This window comes from Emydura macquarii, unplaced genomic scaffold (assembly GCF_026122565.2).
Source record: "Emydura macquarii macquarii isolate MOO-44397 ecotype Brisbane River unplaced genomic scaffold, CSIRO-AGI_Emac_v2 contig_3114, whole genome shotgun sequence".
NCBI classification, from domain to species: Eukaryota; Metazoa; Chordata; order Testudines; family Chelidae; genus Emydura; species Emydura macquarii.
In genome coordinates this window covers 1533791-1549318 of record NW_027133251.1, presented here as the reverse complement: position 1 = coordinate 1549318, position 15528 = coordinate 1533791, and the positions used below count along the sequence as shown (strand labels likewise).

At 43.7% G+C, this 15528-nt stretch overlaps 1 protein-coding gene across 1 annotated transcript in view; it reads left to right on the top strand.

The window, feature by feature from the left end:
* Positions 1-15528, top strand: part of DNAI1 (dynein axonemal intermediate chain 1) — a 245842-nt gene that overhangs the window by 184975 nt on the left and 45339 nt on the right. Inside the window, exon 19 of the mRNA XM_067530888.1 lies at positions 8354-8539. Coding sequence (XP_067386989.1) covers positions 8354-8539 — 186 coding nt within the window. The remainder of the gene's footprint in view (positions 1-8353; positions 8540-15528) is intronic.

The following is a 15528-nucleotide window of genomic DNA, read 5'->3' as shown; positions in this document are numbered from 1 at the left end:
ATCTCCAGCAACTCTTGCCTTTCTGGCCAAGAAGATCCAGCTTTCATAGGCTCAATGGGTGCTGTTCTCTTATGTCCACTCAGTGAAGGATAATTAAAAAGTCTTTTTGCTCCCCTTATGTTACTCAAAGTCCATTGTCTTTGTCTCAAGAGCCAGGAGGGCTTCCTTGGGTGCAGATTCTGTCCGGCAACAGGACTGTTAAAGGGTCTTCTCTCCTGCTCATTTAGTTTGATGGCTGTTTATCTTTATGTAAATGTACTTCTATTGTCTTCTGCCTGGGGCTAAGCTAGTCAGACAAGTAAATACACATTCCTTTGTCTAATGCAGGCTGGGTTCCTGGTCTGCCTCCCAAGCAAGCTTCAAGAACACATTTCCATTGCACACCTATAACTCTTTGTATCCAATCCGTGCATACATCACACAATGATTTTCAGGACCTGCATGTCGTCATTTACATATGATACCCTACATGACACCTTTGAGATACATATTATGACAACAGTGTGTTGGGGCAATGAGTGTGTCAGGCCTGTTGTGAGTTACAGCATGGTGGGCCCTCTGCCAGTTGCAATTGACAGGATCCCAGGGTCACAGCATGGCAGTCGGTGGCATTTTGAACTGACAACATCATCCAGAATAATTTGCGTTTATAGATTACTGTGTGCTCCAGAACCGTACCCTACAAAAGGCTCTGTCTTAGCTGTGACTGGAAGCCCTGAGTACAATGTAAATATATCATGCATTATCAGCACCATAAAAGTACCTGATACAAAATATTGCAATTGGAAATAACAGTTATTGTTAATTCTTTCTTGCCCCATGGATCTAGATTAATTAACTGTTGCTTATACAGTAAGCATTTTTCATGGATCCTGATTCTTGGATCACTTAGCCTCCAGTTTGTGTCATCAGGAGTAAGAGTCATAGCTAAGTTAATAAAACCTTATGTCAGGAAGCCAAACAATTGGACCCTCAATATGTATTTTTCATGGAGTGTCTGGTAAAAATGTTATGGAACCTGTTGCTTTCTAGGAATAAAGTGCGAACACAGTGCAGCAGCTCTTATTTATGCAGAGATGTGGGATGTTGGGGATACATCTGGACCTTTATGGGTAGTAAATATTTTAGCACTGGCTCATCTCCAGCACTTCAGGTCTGATTTGTCCTTTATAGTCTATGCACAAAGAGGAAACATTCTTCTACAATCTCAAGCAGCTCAGAAACATGAGTAGTGGGGAGGGGATTTCAGTCCTGCACTAATATTACTGAGAAATAGAAAAGAGTCCGAATCAAAACCCCAGATCCAACCACCTTCCGAATTTTGTTGGGGTTCAAACTCTGTATCCAAATTTACAGCTGCTATCACTATAATGGGCTAAATCCCAGGTCTTGACACTCTCAGACTTTGTAACAAAGGGGGTTCAGGGTCTAGATCCAGACTTTACTGATGGAACCTTATATTTACAAGGGACTGCACCAAACTCTTAGATCCAGACTCCATCCCCAGAAGTTTGGTGGGCAGGCTGTTCAAAATGTAGATCCAGATCTGCATCTGAATGTTGTGGTTTAACTCATCTTTAATTAGAGACAGAAATTCAGTTCCTTTTATGGATGAAGAAACTCACCCAACAGCCTCTACCCCGTCCCCGTATCTATTCTTTGACTGGAAATGACCTATTACTTTCCAGCTAGGAGGGGTATATCCCTCCTTCTCCTATTCCTTTTTACATTTGCCTCTGGTTCCCATTAGCATTTGACGTTATCTCAATCTGCTGCTTCAAAACCTTTGTGTGGATTCCCACCCCCACCCCTGGCCCACCTCTTCACAGATGAATCACCGGGTGTTAGGTCCTTTTGAAATATGTATTAATCCATAATAATACATATTAATAATAATTATATTGATTACTTAAGAATTCCCAGTTCTCACTTTGAGGATTGATAGGTTTTTGTACCAGGATCAGGCCCAGTAATATTGAAATTATTATATAGTTGGGAACCCCGATGTGCACAGTTACAATACTCACACTGTAAGAACTCCTGTATATTTACAAATAATTTATTGACACATTAGCACAGTCACAAACACCCGAACTCATTAAAGTAGATAGAGATACTACAGAACATATCTCTGCACATCCATATACTAACACCATCCCTTGCAGAACATCTTCCTCATCACTATCACCTTCCTCCTCATCACCAGTGACCCTCATTCTGGCATCTCCCAAGGGCTACCTCTCTCTCTCTCTCTCTCTCTCCTACTGCCCACAGACTGGGATGCCACTTTTATAATATGGTATGCTAACACTGCCATGTTGATGCATATTCAGTAGGGGTTTCTCTCCTCTTCCTTATTTGTATTTCCTCACCTTACTAATGTTGAGGTGTCCTTCTTCTAATAGGCAACTTATTATCCTTACGTCAATTGGTTGCCATGGCACTCTTGGCCTTTGGATATTCTTTCCAAAAGCTGGTGTTAGCTCATGTTTATGTGGCTGGCTGATGTTGTTATGGACAAAACTCTCCCTCACACTCGGTTTCCAGTTCCTCAAAACTTATGGGTTACCATTGGACCGTTTATCTGTGCTAAGGTTCATAGGCCTTAAGCCTTATGCTAACTGCACAAGCTGATGTCTTACAGGATACAGGCCTTTCATTACTGCTGAATATAATAAAGCAGAATATAGTGAAGGCAAGGCAATGAATACAGTACAGGCAAGCTAGCCCTATAGACTACTCCAGAAGAGTGGAGAAGGGCAAACATAGGACCTATCAGAACGACATTGACAAATTGGAGAATTGGTTTGGATTCAGCAAGGTGAAATTCAATAAAGACAAAGGCAAAGTACTTCACTGAGGAAGGAAAAAATAAATGCACAGCTACAAGATGGGGAATAACTGGCTAGGTGGTAGCACTGCTGAACAGGAGCTGCGGGTTACAGCAGATCATAAACTGGACGAGTTAACAATGTGATGCAGCTGCAAAAAAAGGCTAATATTCTGGGGGGTGTTAACGACGGCGTTGTATGTAAGACACGGAAGGTAATTGTCCCACTCTACTCAGCTCTGGTGGTCTCAGATGGAGTAGCGTGTCCATTTCTGATGCCACACTTTAGGAAAGCGGTGGACAAATTGGAGAGAGTCCAGAGGAGAACAACAAAAATGATCAAAGGTTGGAAAACTTGACCCCTGAGGAGAGGTTAAAAAACCTAGGCATTGTCTTGAGAAAAGCAGGCTGATGCAGGGGAAGGGGATGACTTGATAACAGTTTTCAAATATGATAAGAGCTGGTATAAAAAAGACTATGATCAATTGTTCTCCATGTCCATTGAAGATAGGATCAGAAGCAATGGGCTTAATCTGCAGCTAGGGTGATTTAGGTTAGATATTTGGTATGTATGTATGTGGTAGCACGTACTACAATTTAATACAAAGCTTTCCAGACCATTTGGAATAATTATTTATACTCCTCTGCAGTCTAACATTAGGCAATTTAATTCTTAGATTCAGATTCTGCCCATGAACATGAGACAATGTTGAAATAATATATGGATTGTCTGGTTCCTAAAGGCTGGTAGACAAGTTATGGCTGGCAGGACACGCACAGCTTTTGTAGTTTGATCACAGTTTCCCTCTATATTCCCTCTGTGTTTATTAGCTTCAAATGTTCAGTTTCTTAGTTTTGCTTAAGGCAAAAAAAAAATAATAATAATAAAAAAAAGTACAAGCTGAGTCTCTCTGGAGTAGATTCTAGCCAAGAACCCTGTGTAAGGCGAGACAACTCATTTCCGTAACAGAGAATGCAGGCATGTCGCATTTTATTAGCCTCACAAACAGTAGTGATGATGAGAGTTAGTTGCAATTATTGGGAGATAAAGTCAAGTTAACACAAGGTCTTGAGTAACTGCCATTGTTTGCGCTGGAGTTACTGTGAAATGTGCATTATCTTGCAATTAACTATGCAGTGAACATGCCTCACAACTTTATTAACATCCCCTGGCTTCTAGTCAGTCCTTGCTCAGACTGCATTCCTACCGCAGCCAATGGGGGTCTTTGCCCGAGTCAGGACTGCAGGGCCTGGCCTTCCCTGTATTCTCTTCTTCCCTTGCAGGCAGAGGTCACTTAGTTTTTGCACAGGTGCCCCACTGAGGGGAGAGCCCAAACTGCCGTCTCCATCCCTCGCTCCCCACATGTAGGTGTCAGGCACCTTTCTAGTCCCTGCACCCACCTTCAACTACCTGCAAGGGGGTTCCAGGGAGGATGGAGCTGGGCTGTTCTCAGTGGTGGCAGATGACAGAACAAGGAGCAATGGTCTCAAGTTGCAGTGGGGGAGGTCTAGGCTGGATATTAGGAAAACCTTTTCCCTAGGAGGGTGGTGAAGCACTGGGATGGGTTACCTAGGGAGGTGGCGGAATCTTCATCCTTAGAGGTTTTTAGGGCCCAGCTTGACTAAGCCCTGGCTGGGATGGTTTAGTTGGGGTAGGTGCTGCTTTGAGCAGGGGTTGGACTAGATGACTCCTGAGGTCCCTCCCAACCCTCATCTTCTCTGATTCTAGGATTCTATGAATGTGGACTGCTCCCTGCTAGCAGGGAGGGAAGGAAGAGGGGCTACGGCCTCCTCCCTTACGCCATCTGACAGTGTTGGTCAGCTACAGAGGAGAGCACCCACTGTTCCCCGCCAGGGGAGTGGCAGTGGGTTAACTCACGCACTGTGGTACTCTCCTCACTGCACTAGTGGGAGCTGCTCTTTGAAATCCTTCATAGGTTATTGCAGGGGAAGTTATCTGTTCTTTCTCAGCGTGTGGGCAGAAGTGGTGTTAGCCTGGCCATTCCTTACACTTGCATCACATTTTTGTGTCTGCAGCCCGCATTCTGGCATAATGGCATGGATCCCACTCACAACAAGACCTGTACCAAACACTGCCATCAGTAGAGTTCTCATTCTGGGAGCAAGAGGCGGATATAGGGTCCAAGATGTGGTGGAGGGAACTGTGGCAGCAGCTCATTGCCCCAGAAGGCAGCAATTTGCTTCTCTTCAACAGCCTTGTCTTCCTTGAGTGCTTCTTTAGCTCATTGATTGTCCAGGGGCCCCACTGATTCTTTGCTTCTGATGTTCTTCTAAAAATTGCTGGTTTTGTCTTGCTAGATGATCTTCAGATTCTTTTTTGGCCTGCCTAATTATACTTTTACACTCGACTTTCCAGAGTTTAGCTCCTTTCAATCTTCCTCAGTAGGATTTGACTTCCAATTTTTAAAGGATGCTTTTTTTTTCTCTAACTGACTCTTTTACTCTGCTGTTTAGCCATGATGGCAATTTTTGGTCCTCTTACTGGTTTTTTTTATTATTATTTAGAGTGTACATTGAATTTGGCCTGTATTGTGGTGTTTATAAAAGGTTTCCATGCAGCTTGCAGGCATTTCATTCTTGCAAATGTTCTTTTTAATTTCTGTTTAACTATCTTCCTCATTTTTCTGTAGTTCCCCTCTTTGAAATTAAATGCTACTATGGTGGGTTTCTTTGGTATTTTCCCCGCTACAAGAATATTAAATTTAATTATCTCATGGTCGCTATTACCGAGTGGTTCAATTATGTTCACCTGTTGGGCCAGATCCTGTGCTCCATTTAGGACTAAATCAAAAATTGCCTCTCCCCTTGTGGGTTCCAGGACTCGATGCTCCAAGAAGCAGAGATACAATTTCTAGATACCATTAATCTCTGCATCCCATCATTAGGTGGCATGTTCCCTGTCAATATGGGGATAGCTGAAATCCTCCATTATTACTGAGTTTTCTGTTTTTGTAGCCTCTCAGATCTCCCTGAGCATTTCACAATTAGTATCACCATCCTGGCCAGGTGATCGCAGTTTATTCCTACTGCTATACTCTTATTATTACAGCATGGGATTTCTATCCATAGCGATTCTATGGCACAGTTTGATTCATTTAATATTATTACTATATTTGACTCTATGCTTTCTTTCACATTCAATGGCTCTCCCCACCAGCACGACCTACTCTGTCATTCCTATATATTTTGTACCCTGATATTACTGTGTTTGGTTGATTGTCATTGTTCCACCAAGTTTCTGTGCTGCCTGTTATATCAATATCCTCGTTTAATACCAGACAGTCAAGTTCATTCATTTTAGGATTTAGACATCTAGCATTTGTATACAAGCACTTATAAAATTTGTCAGTATTTACTTGTCTGCCTTCGTGTGATGTAATTGAATGGAGCTTTTTCATTTGATTGTTTCTCTTCAGTTCCTACCTCTACTTTATCAACTTCTATCCTCTCCTCTTTACTAGGATATAGAGTATCTCCTTGAATAAATCCTCCCCCAAGGGATGTGTCTGTCTCAACCATGCGTGGCTCTGCACTTGTTGGCTTTCCCCCAGCCCTTAGTTTAAAAACTCCTCTGTGACCTTTTTAATTTTAATCCGGTTCTGTTTTGGTTTAGGTGGAGCCCATCCTTCCCGTATAGGCTCCTTCTTTCCCCAAAAGTTCCCCAGTTCCTAATAAACCTAAATCCTTCCTTTGAACACCATTGTCTCAAGCATTGAAACCCTGCAGTTCTGCCTGTCTAATTGGCCCCATTTCAGGGCCCTGGAGGAGTCAAGGGTGTACGTGAGCGCCATGCCTGGGGCACTGTTGGGCCTCTGACCCAGCTTTTCAGAGAGTTACCCAACTAGGAGTTTTTGTCCTTGGCATGGCAATACAGGCTGCTGCTCAGGGATTTTATCTTCTCCCATCTCTGAGGTCCAGTCCAATGGATCCCTTCCTCAGCTAGTTTCATTAAAATAACATTATAACACTTTTGATTTGGATCCTGGACCCCAAATCGTAGGTCTTGCTGGCCTCACGCCATAGGTCCACAAGAACTTTGGTGTCAGCCTCAGGCCAGCTGCATGCTGGGAGGATGCTCTCTTGTATGCCATAGGAGCACCATACAAGCGTTACAGGTACAGAGAACCATGTGCTAAGACGGTTTGAGTGCTGACACGGGTTATTTATACTGGCTGGAGGTAACCTCTGGTCCAGAACCAGGGACACAACAAAGGCCCCAGAGGGAGTTTGGGGAAGGCGTTGGGGGACTATCAGCAATCGAATGGACCTTGCATCCACACAGCTTGCTGTATGCTGAGCGTCCGCAGCACTCGCTTTTCGTCTGACATTTCCTGACAGGCCAGCTAGCTCAAGTTGAAAGCAGCACCACACTCCAGCTGCAGATTTGTGAGTACGGAGGAAAGTCGGGGTAGGGGTGACACGAGGGGCAGCTCAAGTTAACTTTGCAGCAAAGACAGCCCCACCAAGTGCATGTACCATGCTTAGCACAGCGGCACTATCATTGCGGGAGATGCCTCCAGCTGCTACCACTAACCAATCCGCGTAACGGTTGGGTGACTGAACGGCAGGAGATGTAATACACAGGTGCCGTGCAGTTCGAAATGCACGATACCCTGAAAAGACAATGCGAGAACTGCTGCGACTGGGATACCTCACTGGTTTGGTATGGAAGCACTCAGGAGTCCTGATGTCTGTGACCCGCTTTTTGTTCTGTGTTGGTTCAGTACCAAGCACAAAGGGGCCCGGTCCATGACTGGGGTGGCTTGGCCCTACCGCGGTCCAACTAATACATAAGAGTGCTGCTGATTCGGTGACGTCTAAAGCAACTCCTGCTAGGGGTTTCGCCTTAACCTGTTTTATATTGTGTATTTCAGTTTCTTTGTGTCGCACCTGCTTTAATCCAATGAAATATTCATTAGCATAATGTGCTCATTCACATCATTTTCCTATTAATTAGTGCTTCATCTCTTTTTTAGTGTGTTATTAAGGCCCTAAATATTGGAAAGCACGGCAATAAAAGATAACGAGCGCGTTGGATAACATTCCTGGGCGTGAGCACCATTCTGTGCACTGATCTTGTGTTAAAGTCTGATGGTCTTGTGACTTCAAAGATGTGAAGTGGGGATTAAAGGTCTCTTAGGCTGGTAACGGAAGGTCCAGGCCTGCTCCCGTTCAAGTCAATTGGACCTTTGCCATGGACTCCCGGGGAATACCCCATCCCCTTTGAGAGCCAGGATCTGGCCCTTACTCTGTACAGTTCGTCTAGACTGTGGGCTGGCTGCCAAAGGAAGTGATCAGGGCCCCTACACATGGGTTATTTAAAACAGGGCAAAGCCCTGGAGAATAGACTGTGGGAAGCAATCCTACCATCAGCCCCAGCAGATGGATTTAGATGGGATCTAGTTCTTTTCCCTGTCTCTGATTCTCGAAACACAGTTTTTCTGCAGAATGGATGTTCTCCTTTGATTAATCCCTTTTGTGTTCGCTGCTTTTGTTTCCCAGGCCCACGTGTTTGATCTGAGCATTAATAAATACGAAGCTATCTGCAGCCAGCCTGTTGTGGCCAAGAAGAAAAACAAAATAACCCATGTCCAGTTTAACCCCATCTACCCCATTGTCATTATCGGAGATGACCGAGGCCATGTCACCTGCCTGAAACTCTCCCCCAACCTGCGCAAGATGCCTAAGGTAAGCAAGTTGTTAATTCCTCTAAATTTAAGGCACTGAGTCCCAGTGCATAGGACACAGGAGACTGGGGTCTAGTCCTAGATCTGACTCTGCCTTGCTCTGTGGCCATAGTCAGTATTGTAGTCAAGGGTAAACTTGGATAAACGGAGTTTACTCACTTCTTATTTAGGGAGTATGGAGTTTGTTAGTTTGCCCACTTCTTTTGTTTACCATTACAGCATTGGCCTTATGCAAGTCATTTCCTCTCTCTGCCCCTCAATATCCCCATCTGTAAAATGGGGGTAATGTTACTGACCCTCTTCTTTGTAGAACACTTTGAGATCTACGGAATATGTTATATATGTGCTAATGAGTATGTGTTAACTAATGACAGTTGGGGGGGGGGGGGGTCGAGCCCCTGCTCTCTGTTATTGTAGGAGGAAGAGAGCTCAAATCCCTTTTATGATAGTTGGAAGAATTCTTCATTTTACAAGACAATAATCTCATGTGAGCAGGTGTATTCCTCACTCTGTTCCAAACACAGGCCACAGACACCTGGTCAAAACCCACACCTTTCCTGAGGTTTTGGTTTTATTTGCAAAAATTCAAACTGAGACAAAATAAAATCCTGTCTCGGCATGGCTGCTTCCAGAGATCCTCCATGAAGACTGCACAACCCAAACGCTATGTCCTCTCTCTGGAGAGCCATTCCATTTCCCTTATATCCAGACGGGGTAACAAAGTACCTGCCTCCACGAGTCAGTAAAACCCACTTAACCCTTTCCCACCAGGATCAATACCAGCTAATAGTGCAGGTCCTGCAGACAAACACTGCCAACTCTTATTAGAATAAATCCCTGGGCTTCAGGTTTGTAGTTCATCTAGTTAGGTCCCGGACTGCCTTATACATCAGAATCCTTCTCTGTCAACCCCATACAATACTTGAACCCTATTGTCTCCCTTTAATGGAATTTATTTTCATAGTCTCAGGTTTTGTAAAACAGTCAAGAAAGCAATCTTGTGTAACGATGATGATTTTACATTTATAAAGCACCTTTCTTCCGTATGGATCCCAAAGGGCTTTACATATTTTACTAACTGATTGTACTAATGACAGTCTGTGGCACATCCTGATCTCACCAGCATAAATGCAGAGTAATTTGATTGACTTTACTGGACTTACTCTAGGCTGACAATAGTGTAAATTAGATCAGAATCTCTTCCTGTACTAGCATAACATCAAGAAAAATAATAAAGTAACAGTCCTGTTGGTGGCAAACATTGTTAGGTGCATGTGTGTCTAATATAATTGATGCTTCCACGAAGTGAGACAAACCACTACCCTATACAACCTGTCAGTTGCAATTCATCTGGCCCCAGATCCTCCAAGGTATTTAGGCACGTAACTCCCCCAGATTTCCCCAGGAGTTAGGCACCGATATGTCTTTGACAATATCCTGCTTCACAGCAAGTTCTTCACTTCTGGATCCTCCCTTGCTGATTTGTAGTTCTTCATTTGTAAACCATTGTTTCTGATCCTGACAGTAGCTCCAAGATTGTTGTAAAACGCCACCAAGCCGTCAGCAGAGTGGGTTAGTGGCAATACACCAAGCACAGGCCACATGGCAAACACGCGTGCATGCATGCGCACAAATTAACCATTTAATTGCTTTGTGTACCACTGAAATGCAGACAGCTGTGGCGTTAAATGTGGCAGCCATTTAGCAGCGCACAGCAACACTACAACACAAATTTGGAACGGAATTGAATGCCTGATTGTGCCAGCAACTGGCCGCATCATTGTGTGCAGGTATTAATATCTAAATTGGTCTTTTTAAGTCCTCTTTTCTTCTTGCTTTGCTTGTTCCAAATCAACATGGACAGAATAAAATTGTGCGTCATTTGCCAGGGCAACCTGGGCCTATGAGATTACTATAAGTATGGACAGTTAGTGCTGACTAAGGAATGACAAGCACCATTTTTCCGGCAGTCTGAGATAGGACATAAGCAATGGACTCCTTTTTATAAGCTATGATGTGATTAAGCTATCTGTCTTCCACTTTACTTGCCTTGTTATATTTGAAGGGACATTTTACATCGAATGAAATGTTTCCTACAAATCTGAAGAGGAAAGAGGTTTATCAGGCATGATTTACAGGCAAGTACAATAGCTGACTTGTTCAAGTCCTCTGTCTAAAGCCAGCCTTTAATTTAAAAGGATTACATCCCCAATAACTGATGACACTCAGTGGCTACTGCAGATCTTGCACAGACAGTTCGTACCTCATGCAGCCATGTGAACTGGGGTTAAGGTTGGTGGATTTGCCGACAGTACAAACTTGGCCATCACAGCATCATGACATCTACATCATCACATTGAACAAAATGTCGTCATGCTGCCACATGATGATACTTAGAGACTCTGCACGTGATTTCAGGTACCAGGAAAGTCCCACTTGAGCCACTCTGTTAAAATCAGGGCAATCCCAGAAGTAGCAGAGTAGGTGGTAGAGCAGCGTTTGAATTGGATGGTAGATTTATCTCCTACTTTATGTGGCAGCTGACTCTGCTTGCAGGGCTTGGGCTGCAGGGCTATTGAATTGCAATGCAGATATTAGTTGGGGTTGGCCCTGTTTTGAGCAGGGGGTTGGACTAGATGACCTCCTGAGGTCCCTTCCAACCCTAATCTTCTGGGATTCTATGTTGGGGCTCGGCCTGGACTCTGGGACCCACCACACTCATGGGGTCTTTGAGCCCAAGCTCCAGCCCGAGTCCAAACATCTACACTGCAATTTAATAGTCCTGCAACCCGAGACCTGCAAGCCTGAGTCAGCTGACCCAGGTCAGCCATGGGTCTTCATGCAATATAGACATACCTCCAGACATTGTTCCTGGCTCTGCCATTAACTTGCCCTGTGACCTTCGGGGCAAGTCACTTAGGCCCAAATTTTCAAGTGTCCACTAATTGTGGGTGTCCAAATTGAAATAAGCGAGGCCCTAGTTTGCAGAGGTGTTGGACATCCATAGCTCCTATGGAGGTAAAAATTAGTGAGCACTCTGGAAAATCTTGACATTAAATTCCAAGTGCCTCAATCACCTCATCTGTAAAATGGGCTTAATTTTTTCTTCTCACACAGGAGCCTTAAGAAGTATCATTAATTAACAGTAGCAAAGTGTTTATAGATTAATAGATGAATGGTTTGTTGTGTTTATTTTGATGGAATAAATAGGCCCACAGAATAAAAGGTGTTAACCTGGAACCATACAATGTTAAACAGTTAAACATGCTGTTTGGAATGCAGAGACCTCAGCCTGCTTAGTCATAAAAACATGAGAATGGCCACACTGGGTCAGACCATGGTCCATCTAGCCCAGTATCCTGTCTTCCGACAGTGTCCAGTGCCAGATGCTTCAGAAGGAATGAACAGAACAGGGAAATTATCAAGTGATCTGTCCCCATCATCCAGTCCCAACTTCTGCAATTAGAGGTTTAGGGACACACCGAACATGGGGTTGCATCACTGACCATTTTAGCTAATAGCCATTAACGTGCTTGTCCTCCATGAACTTCTCTAATTCTTATTTGAACCAAGTTATACTTTTGGCCTTCACAATATCCTCTGGCAATGAGTTCCACAGGTTGACTATGCATTGTGTGAAGAAATGCTTCCTTTTGTTTGTTTTAAACCTGCTGTCTATTAATTTCATTGGGTGACTCGTGGTTCTTGTGTTGTGTCCCATGGGAAACATACCATCAAAGATCTTTTAAATCTTTTATGAAAAATACAGAAAAAGAAGGAAAAACAGCGGAAGCATTTGAAATGTAAAGTATTAAGTAAGGCTTTTATTTTAACAACACCTCTTATTCCCTTTCCCTTTAACTATAGAATTGTTACGAGAAAAACTTCCTGTCTGATAGTCTTGTTGATTGTATTAAAGAGGGTAATAGCTGTCCTTTTTAGGGAAAAGGGAAAAAGCTAGTTGAGAGAGAGGCAGGAGCCCATGTTGGTTTTTTGCTGCTGTTGTAGTCTGATCTCATTTCTTAGAAGACAAAACACTTTCTTTGTTTACCCGACATGATCTTAACACACTCTTTGAGTTAGATCAGTAGACCTTTTTGTACATTCAGTCTTTCTGTCTGCCATTTTTACTTTTTGCCATTAACATTCATTGTTACAGGTTATTGTGACATTGAATGAACCTTTACACACATTTCAGAAAGCGAGCTTACAACTGGGGTAGGTCTCTGTTATCACAGTAAGTCTTTTAAAAGTGCTAAGAGCCATAAAATGAACCCAGGAATCGTGACCCTCACACATCTGCTGTGGCCTCTGATTCACCTTCTTGCCACTCCAGTGCCTTGCTCTGTGCTTGGCTTCTGTTCTCCTTCTGTTGAACTCAATCAGTTTTATCTCAGAATTCAGACACTCCCTGCACACGACTACCTCAAAACCCAATTGAAAAAACGACTTGCAACTTATTTTGAAAAGGACATTACAAATAAGGCCAGCATCTCATGTAGTCGCTGCGTTCTGAAAGCATCCTGTGGTTTCTGCGTCGGCATGTCTGTCTCACTGGCCTTCCATCAGCTCTCCTAGAAATCAGAACATGCATTTTGATGTTGTTTCCTATCTTCCTGTTCTGTTTTTTCCAGAAACAACTGTCTGGGGCTTCTGGGTATACGAGGGAGTCCCTCTCCCTCTCACTGATCTTTGTTTGTGTGCACGTGTGAAGTGGCAACAGGGGCTTTACTCTGAGGTTTCTATTTGTAGCTTCCCATACAGCTGAGACGTGTGCTCCTGACAAGTATGACTGGCAGCCTAATCATTTCTTTTTACAGACAAATCTTAACAGCCACAAGTCATTCCAAAATCTCTGTTTTTCTTTAAAAATAGGCTCGGTACTGTCTGTTCCCCTGGCAGGGCTTGCATAGTTTGAGAGCGTTTTTAGCAGAGTAGTATGGTATAGTTGGGTTTACCAGGATGCCGACATTGGAGAGAGACTGAGCTAAATTCAACCCAGCTCCATTGAAGTCAATGGTGTTACCTCACTGCTGAATTTAATCCAGTTTGTCTAATAATTAAAGCTAGAGCAGAGGACAGCAAGTCAAGGACTCCTGGGCTCTAATCCCAGCTCTGCAATTGACTCTTTGTGAGTTCTTGAGTCACTTAAACTGAAGTTGTCAGCTGGCTTATCTGCAAACTAACCTACAGGAGTGGTGTGCAGCGCAATTACATCATGTCTGAAAACCACTTTGAGATCCTAAGGGGAGAAGTATTTATTGCTCCATATTTTGCTCTCAGTAACATTATAGTGCAGCTCCATTTATTAGCACTTTGCAGAACAAATAAGCCATGAGGTAAAATGTTCAAAAGTGCCTAAACCCATTTTCAAATCTGACTTTCATTGAGACTCGGTGTAAAATTTTCAAATATGTCCAAGTGACTTAGGAGCCTCAGTCTCATTGATTTTTCAATGGCCTTCATTGGCCAGGAGAGGCAGGGATTGCTGTTTGCCAAAGGCTGGGAATGGCTGACGGGATGGATCATTTGATGATGACCTGTTCTGTTTGTTCCCTCAGAAGCACCTGACATTGGGCACTCTCAGAAGACAGGATGCTGGGCTAGATGGACCATTGGTCTGACCCAGTATGGCCGTTCCTATGTTCTCCTCCATCACTTAGGTGTATTTGAAAATTTTACCCAGGACCTCTCTGACATGAAGCATTTAATTTACCCTCTGGTGTACACATGAAGAGCGATGGCATGGAAAGGCCTGCACAGCCCCTCGTATCCAAGTGCTAGAAAAACCACTGAACCAATTCACCCTAAGAGGCACTGGAATGTATTTCATGTGTGGAAAAGCCCTATACAACTGAATAGGGATGAAACCAGTAGAGTTTGATAGAAATGCAGTGGAGTCCTACAGGAGATACTTTCAAAACTGATAGAATGTCATAAAAATGATATCCTTCATATAGGATTTTGGAGCTATATATAGCAGGATATAATTGTCTATTCCATTCTGCAGGATGGTTAACTGATAAGGTTTACCATTTTCTGTTAAACTCTGTCGGGCTTGTCCATATGTCTTAGCTTCGTAAATCTTATCGTTTATTTTCTGTGCACTGCACCTTTAATTCACTGAGGACAGTACTGTCTGCAGGGGCAGGAGGCCATTTTGCAGTCAGTGCAGACTGCTCCAGGGAACGCACACACTTCATGCTCTACCATGGAGATGCTGCTATTGTTCTTTGCATTTGTTCTCTTAACCTAAAATATAGGTCCTTCTGACTGAAAGGAGCTGCATACTCCTTGCCGTTGGAAAAGCAGAAACAGATGGTAGGCCACCAGTGCAGCCACCAAGGGGGTAGTGCTGGCCTGGGAACGAGTGTGCTTACAGTGGTTGTGGGATGTGCTGGAACCCCTAGGGTACCACCACTGGTCATTCCTAGGTTGAGTTCCCCCTGGACAGCAGCAAGCCATGATGGCCGCGGGAGGTTTAATGTATATGTCTCTGCACTATCAGGCGTGATCTTGGTTTTTTCATCTACCATTAGACTGGCTGCCCCAGTGCAAATTAGATGAGTTGTTCTTCATTGTGTGAACTACATGCCATATATTATTATTTCTTTTCGAGTAGCTCCTAAAATGTGCTAGGTGCTGTACAAACACATGGGAGGGCACAGCCCCTTCCTCAAAGAGCATACAATCCAATGTCCCGATCCTGAAAATTGCTCTGTGGCAGCGGGCCCTTTCTCCTGTGGAGACTCCCATTGAATCTTCCTGGACTCGCGGCCACTGACACGGAGCTTAGTGAAGTATTGAGGAAGTGTAAGCAGTTCTCTTTGCTGTCATATACACACTGGGCTTTTGTGTTGTGAGCTGCACTTAAATATTTAGTGGTACTTTGAAAGGAATGACTGCCCCAGGAATGTATTGTTCTTAATCTGGACTAAACTCAGAGGTTGATTTCGCTTTGAGGAAATGCTGCCAGAGGAATCCAGTTTC